The sequence below is a fragment of the Kryptolebias marmoratus genome, linkage group LG6, assembly GCF_001649575.2.
Source record: "Kryptolebias marmoratus isolate JLee-2015 linkage group LG6, ASM164957v2, whole genome shotgun sequence".
NCBI classification, from domain to species: Eukaryota; Metazoa; Chordata; class Actinopteri; order Cyprinodontiformes; family Rivulidae; genus Kryptolebias; species Kryptolebias marmoratus.
The window spans coordinates 31,939,986-31,954,723 of NC_051435.1; the positions used below are offsets into that span (position 1 = coordinate 31,939,986).

The following is a 14,738-nucleotide window of genomic DNA, read 5'->3' on the forward strand; positions in this document are numbered from 1 at the left end:
GTTTGGGTGTTTTGTCCTTAGGGTGGACCAGCCTATGCCTGAGAGTCTTGTTGGGTTTGAAATGTACTGGGATGTTGTGTTTGGAGAAAATCCTTCTGAGTTTCTCGGATACTCCAGCAACGTAAGGAATGACAATGTTCTTTCCTCTGTTCCTCTCCTTGTTCTGTTCCGTGGTGTGTTTAGTTGATTTCCTAGCTGACTTGACAAAAGCCCAATTGGGATACCCACATGGTTTAAGAGCTTTTATGATGTGTTTCTGCTCCTTTTCCTTCCCTTCTGTCTTCGTGGGGACGTGTTCAGCCCGATGCTGTAGAGTTCTGATAACAGAGAGTTCCAGAGGGTGGTGAGAGTCAAACAGAAGGTACTGATCTGTGTTGGTCTCACAATGTGCAAAAGAGAAAAGTCAGGTAAAGTCAAGGTGTGTTTCAGTTATTGGTGTGAAACTATGGAATGACCTGAATGGTGATTTTAAGTTATGTTCTCTTTTGGTGAGTTTTAAAAGGTATTGTGAAGATATCTTGGTAGCTTGTTAGGCACTAAAGTATGGTAGGCAAGAATAAGCTTTGGCTTCAGCCTATTCCTTTTTTGGTAAATTATGGGTTTGTTTATTGTCTTTTTATTTCTTGTGTTTAATGTTGATAATTAACAAAATAAAGTGAATTAATTGATTGATTGATTGATTGATTGGTCTGTATCATTCCAGATACAGGAGGATACAGCAACAAGCTAATCAACTGTACCTTTTTAGGTAGAATTCTGTACCTGGATTCTTTACTGTTTGGCAAAAAGTTAGTTGTTTTTTTGTCTTGTAATTTTTTTTTTTATTCAAAGGTCCAGGTTGGGCAGTAGAAGTGGCTGTGAGTGCTGCAGTCACTTCATTAACAGTGATTGCTTTACACTAGAACATATAACTACAAATGAAATCTTTGAAAACCAGTTTTTCTTACCTTCACATAGATAGAATATTTCCCCAGTTCTCCAGGAACTGATTTAATTTACTTGCTTTTCTTAAAAAGAAAGAAAGAAAGAAAGAAATCCAAGATTACATAAAAGAGGGACTGATCAGGTTACAGTTTTAAATAATTTCATAATTGATCCACAATAATAGCATTTTGTTTTATTTCTTTTCTCAGTTTTATCGTGTTAAAGTTGCTGCCCCACACACTTTATCTTGGAACTTGTGTTTGTCATTTCAGCAAATATTCATGAGTTTTGGAAAAATATCTCATGAACCGTGAGACTGGTTTGAATGAAACTCATAATGTAATCACTGGATGTATATCTACAATTTTGGAATCAACCCCATACAAGATGGCTGCCACAGCAAAATCATATAAAATACGGAAATGGCTATAACTTAGCCATTTAGCTAATATTTGCTGTGGTTGTTGCTCAGACTGATGCCCAACATATTTTGAGTACTAGTAAATCAAGTAAATTTTTTTTTAAACATTGTCATGCAAGGTAGTGGGCGATATGCATTCTTTCAATGAATGACACTTTCATTGTCATTGTGTTTAATATGCCATTTATATGTTCTACAACATCTATAGGCCAGGCATTCGTGCCACCATTTTCTTTCAAAAATATGCATGACTGTCTACAGTTCATACACACACACACGGCAGTACTTTTCTAATCATTCTTGTGTTGTGTATTGTCAGTGACTTGAGTATAAATGGTACTAATGGGATACAATGCAGATTGTAGAGAGTTGAAGGACTGGTGTTTCCAACTGATCAGATTAGTTATGGTTGACAACATGCTTTACTCATCCAAGCACACTGTGGTTCCAGTCATTTCACACTTCATTATCTTCACACTCGCTTCCTGCTTTTATAAACCTGCTTTGTTGTCCTTTTGTCAACATCCAACAATAGCATAATTTAGAGACAAGCTAGTATGATTTTTTTATTGTCTTATCTCCTAATTCCACATTTTGTATTGTAAGAACTATAATTAAAACCCACAAAAGCTGCACAAAGTTAAATCATTTTATTTGCTCTCTGACATCTGACATTATGTTTTTAGTTTCAAGTTTATTTTATTTAGAGTACAGTAAACATAAATATTAAAAAATGGAATATGTCTGATTTAGCCACTGGATAATTCCCATTTGAAATCACTAGGCAGGTTAAGCAAAATTGCACTTTTAAAAACAGATATAATACAAACCCATCAACAATACTCTCTCTCTCTCTCATTTAGAATGTCAGGAGTGCACAAAAACATTTTAATTGACTAATATTCATGCGCTCATGACAACAGCATTGGCTACTAAAATGAACCATCAGGAAGTGTGTTTTATCTTTCAGTGGTTCTAAACAAAAATGCAGATTGATCAAAAGTTTCTTGTAGGATTCCACCATCTCCTCAGTCAGTTGACCTGGAGGACCTTGTCATTTGTTATCAACAAAGATGTATGAATAATTTCAGTGGTCAAGGTTCTGTCATGTTATGAAATATTTTATGCTGAATATCTGATGACAGGACTAGATTACCAAAACTCAAAATTTACATTTAGTGAGTCTATAATAATGAAGATTGTGCTGTGATTTCTGTTGCAGTGTTTTTAAGGTCTAAATATACAGTGATCTGACTGGTTTTAAAAGTACAAATAGCTAAGTATTATGTCAGTATATGAGTCGTGTTCCTAGTGTATTTAACTTAAGAGCTGAATCCAGAATCACAACTATGTAATTACCACGTCCTCTACATTTGTTGACAATTTACACAAATATTACAAAAAAGAAAAGAAAATTAAATTGTTTATACGTCCTTGTAAAATATATGGTGACATGAAGATTTAATTTAACCTAATGGTTGTTTGTTACATGTGACAACTTAGCAGGTAGTTTGTCAACATCTTTCCTATGTGTTTATATACAGTATGAATGTGTCATCTACATACTTAAATTTGAAAATTAAAATCAGTAGAAGATCAATAATGTACAAACTAAAAATCATTGGTCATAAGATTGACCTTTGTAGTACTTTTAAGGTACAGGACTCCAAAGAAAACATCATACTTTTAACATGAACACACCGAGTACAGTTCAACAGATAAGACTTTATGCACTACAACATCTTGTATGATAGATTGTAGTTTTTAAAAAGCTTTATGTAGACACAAAAACAGTTCATATTGCCCCTTCTACTTCATTTAAATTAGATTTAACTGTTTTTATAAAATGACAACATGTGATTTCAGTGCAGTGAATTGCTCTAAATCCAAATTGCTTTAGATACAGATTAGGTATTTTCTGTCAGATGTTTTAAATTTGATGATGCCACTACAGTCATCATCATCATCATCATCATCATCAGTGATGAAACATCTTACAGAGCTAAGGTGAAACAGTGAATCACTGTAAAGAAAACAATCTATTTACTAATGTCAGCAAAACTAAAAATCTGTTGTGGACTTCAGAAGAACCTCCTCATGAGACTGAAGCATAGGAGAATTCCCCCCACCATTCTTACCACCTTTTACCAAGGCACTAATGAGAACATCCTGACCAGCTGCATCGCTTCCTGGTATGGCAACTGAAGTGTGAATGACAGGAAGACTCTGTAACATGAGGTGAAAATGACTGAGTGAATCATCGGGGTTTCACTCCCCTCCTTGGGGTCCATTTTTTAGGAAAGTTGCAAGAAAAAAAGAGGGTGACGTACAAGAGTGGAGGCAGGTGCAAACAGGTGGATTGTATCCTTAGCAGGAGATACCACCTAAAAGAGATTAGAGATTGTAAAGTGGTGCCAGGGGAGAGTGCAGCAAGGCAGCATAGGATGATAGTCTGCAAAATGAGATTAGAAACAAAGAAGAGAAAGAGAGTGAAGACAGAGCCAAAGATTAAACTGTGGAAGCTGAAGAATGAGGATTGTTGCAAGCAGATCAGGGAAAGAATGCAACAGGGCCTTAGGGGTAATGAGGATTGGGAAAGTATAGCTAAAATAGTGAAAGAAACTGGCAGGACGATACTTGGTGTTCTTTTTAGCCAAAGGAAAGAAGATAAGAAAAGTTAGTGGTGGAATGAAGGAATATAGGAGATCATTCAGAGGATGAAGACAGCTGAGAAAATTTGGGATAGTCAAGGAGATGAAGGAAGTTGACAGATAAGGCTAGGCTGATGATGAGTTATACAAGGTGCTGGACAGTAAAGAAGGAGAAAAAGACTAGATAGAGTGATAGAGTTAGAGAGATAGTGCTGGAAAGGATGTGCAGCAGATTAGATTGATAAAGGATAGAGAAGGAAACGTACTAGTGAATGAACAGAATGTGTTGAGTAAGTGGAAGGAGTACTTTAGGGAACTGATCAATGAGTAAAATGAGACAGAGAGGACAGAAGGAGGACAGATATGGCCTTTTCTTGTGGGCTTGATTTGACCTTAATAGACCTGGTGCAGGTTTCAAGTCTTTCCATTGGGTGGTCCCACCTATTTTCAGCTCTGTTCTTAGAACCTACTCAGCCAAGGATCCAAGCGAGTCGAGTCAAGCTGAAGATTTGCCGTCAGCAGACTGCAGGCCATTGATTAGCCAGAAAGTGACGTCAATTATGAGAGCATCTCCTTCACAAGAAACCCATCAATTTTAAAACCTTTCAATCGCAGCATTAATTTTTGTTATTTAGATATCTTACATATTTATTAAATTTCTAAGATATCTAAATACATGCCAACACATGAACCAACACCTTTGTACTATGAGGGGCTAAATATTTGTATGTGCTTTGTGGCTGATGACAGAATTTAGATAGGAGTTAGACCAAATGGACTATTTACAGGCCCAGACTGGTGGAGAGAAGGTGGCCTTGACTTGGCCACAGCATTTTTGGAAACCATGGTAGAAAATAGTGAATGTTGTGCGACTTTATTTCACTTATTTACCCATTGGTGGTAAGTTTCGGGCAGCCACTCAATGACGATTTGCCCACACTGAGGCGGCACTCATTTATATTGAAAACCACCGAGACCTGGTAGAAGTGAGTTGAATTAAATTAGGGTGAAGCGAGTCATACTGGACAATCAAAAATTGGCTATAGTGGACTGGAAACTGCAGAGATTTAGTAGACAGGAAGTGAGGTCAGCTTTAAAAAGGATGAAGAGTGGAAAGGCAGTTGGCAGTTGATGCATTGATAATCGTTTTATAATCACATCGCTGTGCTCTGTAATCAAATCGTGAGGGGCCTAAAGATTCTCACCCAAGATGTACAAACTTAAAAACACAATCAGGATTCTCGTCTTTCTTTAAATGTGCAGTTTTACTCATCCTTTTTGTTTTTATATTCACTCTCTTTCCTTCTTAATCCTTTTGTCTTTTTTCTACCATCTTTTTTTCCCCTGCCTTCACATCTTGCTTCATGGCAAGTATTAATTGAGGGACCCGTGTTATAATAGGTTCTAATTGTTAATCACACAGCCTTGTTGGAGAGCCCTCTAATTGTAAAATGCTCGTTATCCAGGGTCCTGTCATTAATTGGACATTGTGACCTGGGTAATTGCTGCAGGCAGACATATATGTGGCAGTAATTTTCTCCAGCTAGGTAATATCTTCCTGCCTAGAATTAAACATGCTGTTTAGCTTTTATGTTGAAACTCATATAAACTTAACCTTTGGATCATACATTGTCTCCTGCTGGGTAAGTTCTGAAAGGGTGAGAACATGTGAAGTAGAACCTTGATTTAGTCAAATTAAAAATGAGATTAGGCCTTGAATTCTTTCATCTTTTTGAGGTTATGATCATCTATTTAATAAGATAATCCTATAAAAGGTTTTTTAAATTCTTACCACTAAATCCCTACAGAAACATTTAACAGAAACTTTTTAACCACATATGAAAAAGTTTGACAATCCAAAAAATAAGGTTCTTGTGCATCATGTTCACTGTTGTCTATTAAAATCTGTAATCTGTAATAATCTATTTGTTTAATCCGAAGCATGTATTTTTAACATAACTAACCTCATACAAAAAAGTCTAACGTCTCTCTATGAATGCAAACTAGAAACATATGGAACTGGAAAAACCATTGTTCAAATAGTGGTCAGAAAAATGTTGTTTATGTAGAATTTTTGAGATTTTATTGTGAAATTGCTTTATGTTGTGGAGCAACTTTCCTTATATAATCCATTTGCTTCTTTTTTGTTTATCTGTCATTCTCATAGCCTTTCCCATTGCCAGCTGCTAACCAAACAGATAGTGAATCAAGGGTTGAAAGAGGTCCAAAAGTGTGGCTGTTGAGTGGCTTTTTTTAAACAACGTCTGTTGTTTTATTGAGTGGTTGTCTTGAAACAGCCTCCATTAAATGTTCTGCCCTGGTATCATGTCCACCTGTTTCCATTTTGAGGTTAGCCGAAGGCAATGGAGCAGCTTTACCCTCGCTTAAATTGCCTAAATTAGCCATGGGGCCAGACAAAATACCTAGCAGGTCCAACAAAATACTCAGACTACTACTCCACATCTCATTGGTTGATCAAACTGTCTGTTAGTGCTGCACAATAGATTACAAATTTATCGTCTTCACAATATCAGGGAGCACAGTATTAAAAAGGACTGCTTGGATTGCAATAAATCATAGGCTATTAGATTTCAAGTAGCATACATTCATGTTCTGCTGCTAATATTATATTTAGTTGATCCAATAGCCTCTCACTGGCCTTGATGCTCACACCTGGTTTAGATGATTTTGGTGACAGAAGAGAAAATGAGGAGTGAGGACAATATGGGTTTAATGCAAATAATATTGCCATGGCAATATTAAATAAGATTGTGATGATATAGTTTTTCAAATACTGTGCAGCCCTACTGTCTATCCAGACTTACTCTCATTTGTTTTAATGGGCCACGCCTTCTGATACAGATACTGAATAATCCATGGACAAAAGTTCTGCCCAGAAACTTTTTTTTCGAACACAGAACCACTTTACAATGCAGGCTCAGAAAGAAAACATGGAAACAAGCTTGTGTTGCATCATACATCAGACAAACAAGTGATAAATTATTTAAAATTGATTCAAATAGAATTGTTTAACTTATCTATCTATCTATCTATCTATCTATCTATCTATCTATCTATCGTTGTTGGGTTTACTCTGGACTTCCACTGAAAACCTTGCAGGCCCTGATGGTTTGTTACTCTGTTCTTATTAAAGCTGTCATTTGTGTGCAGTTTTCCTGCTCTTCAGCAGGTCATCAAATTATTCAAAAGCCTGTTAATCACTCATTCATTTAAATCAGGTGTGTTGAGGCAAAGAAACATCTAAAACATGTTCCTCCAGGACCAGGCTTGGACATTGCTGCCCTAATCAATTATTCGACGTTCCAAACTGAAAAAATTATTGACATACTCTCCTGATATTCTTTTGTTCTCATCACAGTTTTGATTAAGAAATGCAAAAACTCCTACTGTAGCTTGAAAACAACTTCTTTTTTTTTTTGTTTATGTTTTATTTTTATTCTTTGGTTTGTGTTTTTGTTTTGTTTCTATTCTGTTATTTGGTTGTATTTGCTTTCTGTTTTGTCTCATGTTCATGTTTCATTTCACTCTTCCCCAGTCACTCACTTGCCTGTCAGCCACGCCCATCTTCACCTGTTCCGACTCTGTAATCATTCCACCTGTTCCCACTCACCTCGTTATCCCCAGTGTTAAAAACCCGGTCACTCTTTCCGTACCTCGCTGGTCCATTGTTTGTTGTTAGTTTGATGTTGGTTTGTTGTTGCTTCACTCCGTGTTCCTGTCTTCAGAGTTCTGTTCCGTTTTTGTCTTTTATTTTAGTTCTTGTCTGTTTGCTGCCACGTCAGCTTTTTGTTTTCGTTTGTTTCTTTAGGTTAATAAATTTGTTTCTTTTCTTTAAAATGAGTCTGCGCACTGGGTTCCTCTCCATCAGTTCCACGCTTCATGACAGTTATTATTTATGTCTGTGCCATACAGCCAAAATTAAAAAAAAAAAGTAACTCCTAACCATGTCCCTTAAGACAGAAGTAGGATTTAGTTTTCAGTGAGTGGTAAAAGCCAGCCTAGTTTGGAGCTCTACAGCTCAGACAGACTTCACAGAAGAAACATCAGTCAAAGTTTAAACAGCTTACACAAAGTTGGACTTTATATGTCTGAACTGGTATTTTGAGATCTTCAATGGTTTTTACAAAATCCCAGTTTAAGTTTGATTTTTTTAAAAGGTTTTATCATAGAATGTTCAACGAAGTGTGAAATTTTTATTATTTCTGCAAACTTGACTCCCATAAATTTTATACTTCTTATAGTTTGTACATCTTCTGTCAGATTAGATCATTATAAAAGGAAGTCTTAAATAACTTTTGGGTTTGCCACATCTGAAAGACAAAGGCTAAAAAAAACATTAAAATCCCTTAAAGGCTTTATATCTTTGAAGAAATGCCTGGTTCTCGGTCCGTCTCAGGTCCAACACAGAGCCTATGCACACCCTTACAACAACAGTTTAGAAGTAGCCATGTTTGTGGATGAGGAGGAAATCAGAATATCCAGAGAAAACCTACAATGCAGCTGGGAGAACATGTAAACCTCATACAGAAAAACCACAGCTGAGAGTTCAACCAGTGGTCTCAGTTCTAATTAATACACCTCATATTGTTTACTGTTTATTAGTAAACAATCATATGTCTCACTGTGTCTTTTTTCTCTTCTTCTTTCTTCTCTTGCCCTCCAGGCACTTCCTCTTTAAAACAGGTACCGGCACCACCCCCCTTTTCTCCACAGCCACTCCGGGCTACACCATGGCAACAGGCTCAGTGTACTCCGCCCCCACCAGACCACTGCCCAGGAACACCCTGTCCCGCTCTGCCTTCAAGTTCAAGAAGTCCTCCAAGTATTGCTCATGGCGGTAAGAAAAAAAAGTCTTCCGCTGATGGAGAACAGACAGGAGTTCATGTCACCTCCCAGTTCAGTTTCAGTAGATAGTTGTCAGTGTATGACCTTTGAACTTCAGAGTTTTGTCACTGGATGAAAGAATAAGTTCATACTTCCAGTTTAACAAACACACAGAGCAGATCTTACCATCCCATCTCCTTGTTATAGAATTGATTTATAACTTAGATCTTCACTGTTTTTAGAGATGCACCGATACCACATTTTTCAAACTGAGTACAAATACTTACACTGGCGTACTTAATGATACTGAGTACCAATACGAGTACTAATAAATGTCATTACACTTCTTATAATTTTTAGAACCTCTAATTACAGATTAAACTTGTTCAACATGTGATTTGTATGTTGAAAACTCACTAACACATTTACTTTCATTGAAAATGATGAAAATTATAATTCATTCCACCTCCCCACTTAAAAAAAGTCCAAGACATTATCACTATGCTCATTTTTACACATATCAGAAACACTATTCCTGCCGACTAACATTGCTAAAAGCTGAAATGTAAAAAAATATATTTTTAAAAACAGCAAAAAAGTCACTGTTTTGAAGCCTAAGCTTAACATTAGCTCAGTTCATTCTTTGGAGGTCTTATCAGCAGCTGCTTGTAATTAAGCAGCTTGTTAAGCAGCTTTTCAGACTCATCAGTGGCTGATGATAACCACAGTGAGTTTTGACCATAGCTACTCTCCCTATTTCTCCTCAGAATGATGTAAACTGATGGCGGCAGCTGACCCGGCAGGGTTGGCTTGCTGCTGGACAGTCCAGGTCTATAACTCCTACACCACCCTCATGCTTTTCAATAATGTCCTTTTTTACTTCAGTGTTTATGATGATGAAGGCCTTCGTCTCATGCCAGGGACTGAACGGTGAGATGATTAAGAAACCTCAAGCTCAGATCTGTATATTCTCACGGCCCTCTTCTGCTCAGGAGCATGGGGCAACAGCTACTCTGATACTGATGAATAAAAAACACTTTGATCAGTACTCCAATACAATATTTGGGATTGGATAATTAATTTTAGCTAGTAATATATCACAGTAGCTTATTCAGGAGATGGGTGCTATGACTTTTGGATTTTGAAACTTTGAAACTTTTCAAAGTATTTAACTTTATTTACAAATATTTTCCCCATAGAAATATACTAAGATCTCTTCAATTCCTTCAAAAACATTCTTCCCTTTGAAATTTGTTCCAACATACTTACTCTGTTTTTGTCCTGTTATTTTACTTGAAACTTTTAGCTACTGTTCTGCTACCTTTAGATTCTAGCTAACGGTTTGCTGCTTTTAGATAATGTTGTAATACTTTTGTCTTTTAGCTGCTTTTTGCTGCATTTAGGTTTTATTTAGTGTTTAACTACTTTTAGGTTTTAACTCAGTTTCAGCTTCTTCAGCAAATTCAGTCATCAGTCATTCAGTGCTCAGCATTCACACTGCATTTTCACAGAAATTGCAAATCGTCTCATTTTTTATTAGGATTATTTTTTACAAATAGTTAAGTAAATTATAGATTTTTTCTATTTTATGTGGATAAAGTAAGTTGTATTATTGATCCAACTTCTCTTTAGTTCCATGATCCTTTGCTGAATTGAAGTTAATTTAATGATCTTTGTCACGTCAGACGGAGACCTTCAGAAATTCCTACATATGTTTTTTTGACTCTTTTTTTTTTTTTTTTTTTTTTTTTACAGGAAGCATCAATCCACTCATTTTCTTTACCCACTTTTTAATTCAGGGTCACAGGGAGCTGGTGCCTATCTCCAGCAGCGATCATTGTGCGAGAACCAAGGGAAACCCTGGACTCACAGGAAGCATTTAAATATAAGAACAGCGTTGGCAGCATATCTGCTCTTAATTATTTTAAGAGTTTTTACAGTATGTTGGTTTTGCAGTCAGAGCGAAGGACATTGTTTAGGCAGCAGAAAGTTGGTGATTGTGGCACATTATTGTTTGTCTTGGTGATGATGGGACAATATTTTGTTTTCCTCTTGTCTCTCAGGTGTACAGCTCTCAGTGCAGTTGGTCTGTCGGTGTTACTCTCTGTCCTGCTCTCTTACTGCATCGGTAAGCTGAAACAGTCAAATACCTGATCTCCTCACTTTCTTAACATGCACACTTTCATGTGTTATTAACAAAAAAGCAATTTATTTCCCATTTTGTGGATTGTTCAGCCCCTAATCTCCCAGCATCATTTTAAGCTCTGTGCTTTGTGCTGTGAAATCATCATAAACAAACATTCAATGTCTCGTCTCTTTTAAACCTTTTTCTTTTTTCGTGTTCCCTTAGCAGATAGGGAGACGTTTAATGAACGGATTTAAAGTTGAATTGCAGTTTAATTAAATACTGATTCAATATTTCTGTATAGGATGATAAACTATAAATTTAAATTTACATTCAAATTTGACTGAAGAAAATCAGTCTGAGATTTATATTTATACACACACACACCCATGTTATGTCTCTCTATCTTTGCAGGGACTTTCCATTGACTTCCATTAATTTCTACACCCTAACTACAGCCTAACCCTGACCCTGACCCTAACCATTACCAGTACATACCTAACCCTAGACCAAACCTAAACTCAATTCACACCTTAGTCCTAAACCGAACCCCTAACCCAAAAACATAATTTCTCCTTGTGGGGACCACAAGGTCCTCACAAGGTAGTATATGTTAAGAAAATTGTCCCCACAATGTATCAAATACATGGCCACACACACATAATGCATCAACAGTACCATCCTAAAACTCCAAAAAGTATTCTGTTTACTTTAGTCTTAGTTCAATAATGCAATAAGATATTTTAATTATATTAGATTTTAAATTGACTACTACATTATACTAACTAAAAAGGTCTGGAATTGTTTGGAAACATCTGACATCGGTGTGAAATCGCACATGCACGCTACAGACTTTTTTTCTGCGCTTGCATGAGAAGATGAACAACAGCAACAATGGTGGATAGCACAGTACTGTTTATCAGAGGAAATTTCACAGAATGTAAGTTAAAGTTTATCCAAAATAAGTCAGAGGGGTGTAAAAACCTTGTGTTTGACACACTGTCCTCTGGCATTAGTGCCGAGTGCAAGAGGACTAGCATCTATATAAAGCTGTCACTGCTGGGTCAAAGAAAGAAGTTACAAAAATGGTCAGACTATAAGATGGAAGTGAAAAAGAAGAATGGCTGCCCATTGCCTCTCACCCATCAACGTTAGGACACCACTTACATGGGTTAAACACACTATTATTGTAAATGAATGCAGAAATTCTCTGGAGTGTAATTTTGAGGCTGAGGCATTTTAAACTTTACACATGTTTATTGACATAACTGCTGTATACACAGAGACACTGAGGGGCTCTAAAACTATAGTTTAACCAGCAAAAAACATGAAGTCACTCTCTGGAACAACTAGACTTTCTGCTGCCGTTTAGGCCAGGGCAGAAAGAGGTTTGTTTAGCTCTTACTCTGTCTCATAATGTATAAATCACTTTAATAATCAAATCAAATACATTATTTATTAATCAAATCAAATCATTCATCATCATTTATTAAATATTCTCTGATGTACAAAGGTACTCATGAATTACATTTAATATTAATGAACGTTTCAGCAAATCTAGACAAAATATGAAAAATGCACAGCCCATTTCTACATCATCAACTTGAAATAGAAATGTTGGCACTGTCCGGTTTTTTATGTTATTTAATCAAGAACAGAAGAAGTGAACAGGTTGTGCTTCTTCCTAACAGTTGATCAAACTGTTATCATGGTGATCAAGCAGCGCTCAAACAGATCCTCCTTTGTGACACTGAAAACTCTGACTTTCAGCTAAACGTGGCTAAGCATTGTTGGTTGTTGGTTAATCTCTGTTTGTAGTATACCCCTCAGATGTGTCCAGTAGACTTTCACATCATTAACAGTTTCCCAGCATGCCCTCTTAATGTAGCCCAGTGAAACTTCATCAGGTATAAAGTTGGAGTGGAGCTGCACACATTTCCATGGTCAGTTTGAGACTGATACACCTGGAGTTTTGCGTGAGAAAGAAATATGGCACTTTTTGTGTGTATGGACCCTTTGCACATAAAGCCACAGATGAAGCCCTTGTCTTAAACTCCTGAGTAAAAAAAAAAGTCACACTTTAATATCATCATATTTCTACTTTATTTTTTTTGTTCATAATTTTAGAACATTTTGAGTTGACATGATGGTGTTCAAACAATTAGAGTTTTATACATCATGGTTATAAAAACAAATTTTCTTGATTCATTATTCAGCTGCATGTCTTTTGTAGCACAAATAGGAATTTTGCACATTAATCTAATTCACTAAGCCCTTGCAAAGGGATCTTCTAACTGTTATGCCAACCAAACAGTGTCTCTCTGTGCTGGTGCTGTTTGCCCACATTTAAACGAGTTTTTATACAGCATTTAGAGAAAGACTTATCCATATTTATGTCATAATTGCTAGGATAAAGTGTCAGTTTCAAAGGTCAGAGCTGTTTGTGACAGTTTGTTTTTACTACTGTATTTATTACCTCCTGAGAACTAGTGGTAACTGTGTCTTAGCAGAGGAAACTGAGGAAGAAGAGCAATCTGCTGCACTGCTGCCTTCACAAAAAGAGGGCAGTCAGGTCAGGAAAGGTATGATTCAGCTTATGCTCCACTTATGAGCGTCAGATGTCGCATCTTCCCATTAAATTGTCAAAAAGGTGTAAAACAAAATATTGTTGTTAATATTTTACATTCAGAGTACAACATTTTTAACTATGGAACATTTCAGCAAATAGAGCTTCATGTGCAGAGGTTAACAAACGGAACCCAAAGTAATTAGAACTACCTCCAAATTCTTCAACCTTCACAACAAATCGACAGGACACAGTTGGGTGTTCCAACAGGACGATGATCCTAAGCACATATCAGAACTGCTTTCTGGTTGAATAAATCAGGCTAACATTAAGCTTCTGGAATGGCCTTCCCAAGCCCCAACCTCAACCTGATTGAAAATTTGTGGACTGATTCAAAGCTGGGTCTGTGCAGGAAACCAGACAGTTTAACTGAACTCTACTGACCAGGGGTCAAATATCAGCCAGCCTGTGTGTATAAATCTGACCCTTGGTTAAAAAAAAAAAATCTACAAAAAAATTCAAACTTAATAAAAAATAAATAAAATTGTCACTGTATGTTGTATAATTATTCTATCCAGAAAAATAAGTATTCAAATACATCATTAAAAATCTAAAATTATTTTAAAAAATGTATGCTCATCATGAGTGGATGGCAATTTCTGACCATAATTGTATGTGAGCTAAATAAATAAATTTTTGGTCAGACAGGATGATTTTTTAATGGACATCTATCAGATTATAAATCAATGATTTAACAGATGAAATGGCATAAAGATACCATAGTGGGTAAATTTGGTCAATACTGGTAAATGAATTCCAGTATTTCCCCAACATCTAAAATGTGATGCACAGAGTGCATTTTTAGATCATGGTTAGATTTTTGATTTTGGATAGTTGGATCATTTTAGACATGACTGTCCCTGTATTTCTATTTGAACATGTATAATTTTTTCAGTCTGAGTTTTCTGCCTGAGATATCTTTGAGAAATGAATCTCTCAATCTCTGAATAAATACTGGGTTAAAGCAAATAATCTGATTGTGTAAAGGTAGGTAGGTAGGTAGGTACATTTATTTATATAGCACTTTTCAGCACGAGGCGACTCAAAGTGCTTTACAACACAAGAACAAAATTACAGACAGAGTTACAGAACATGACAAGATAACTAAGCTAAAACATGACAATGCTAACAAGGTACAGGATAACT

At 36.2% G+C, this 14,738-nt stretch overlaps 1 protein-coding gene across 14 annotated transcripts in view; it reads left to right on the top strand.

The window, feature by feature from the left end:
* The window catches only part of LOC108245298 (teneurin-3), a 401,662-nt gene that overhangs the window by 268,594 nt on the left and 118,330 nt on the right, over positions 1 to 14,738 (top strand). For all 14 annotated transcript variants that reach the window (XM_017432073.3, XM_017432076.3, XM_017432082.3 and 11 more), the window contains 2 exons: positions 8,681 to 8,854; positions 10,905 to 10,969. In XM_017432073.3, coding sequence (XP_017287562.1) covers positions 8,681 to 8,854; positions 10,905 to 10,969 — 239 coding nt within the window. The remainder of the gene's footprint in view (positions 1 to 8,680; positions 8,855 to 10,904; positions 10,970 to 14,738) is intronic.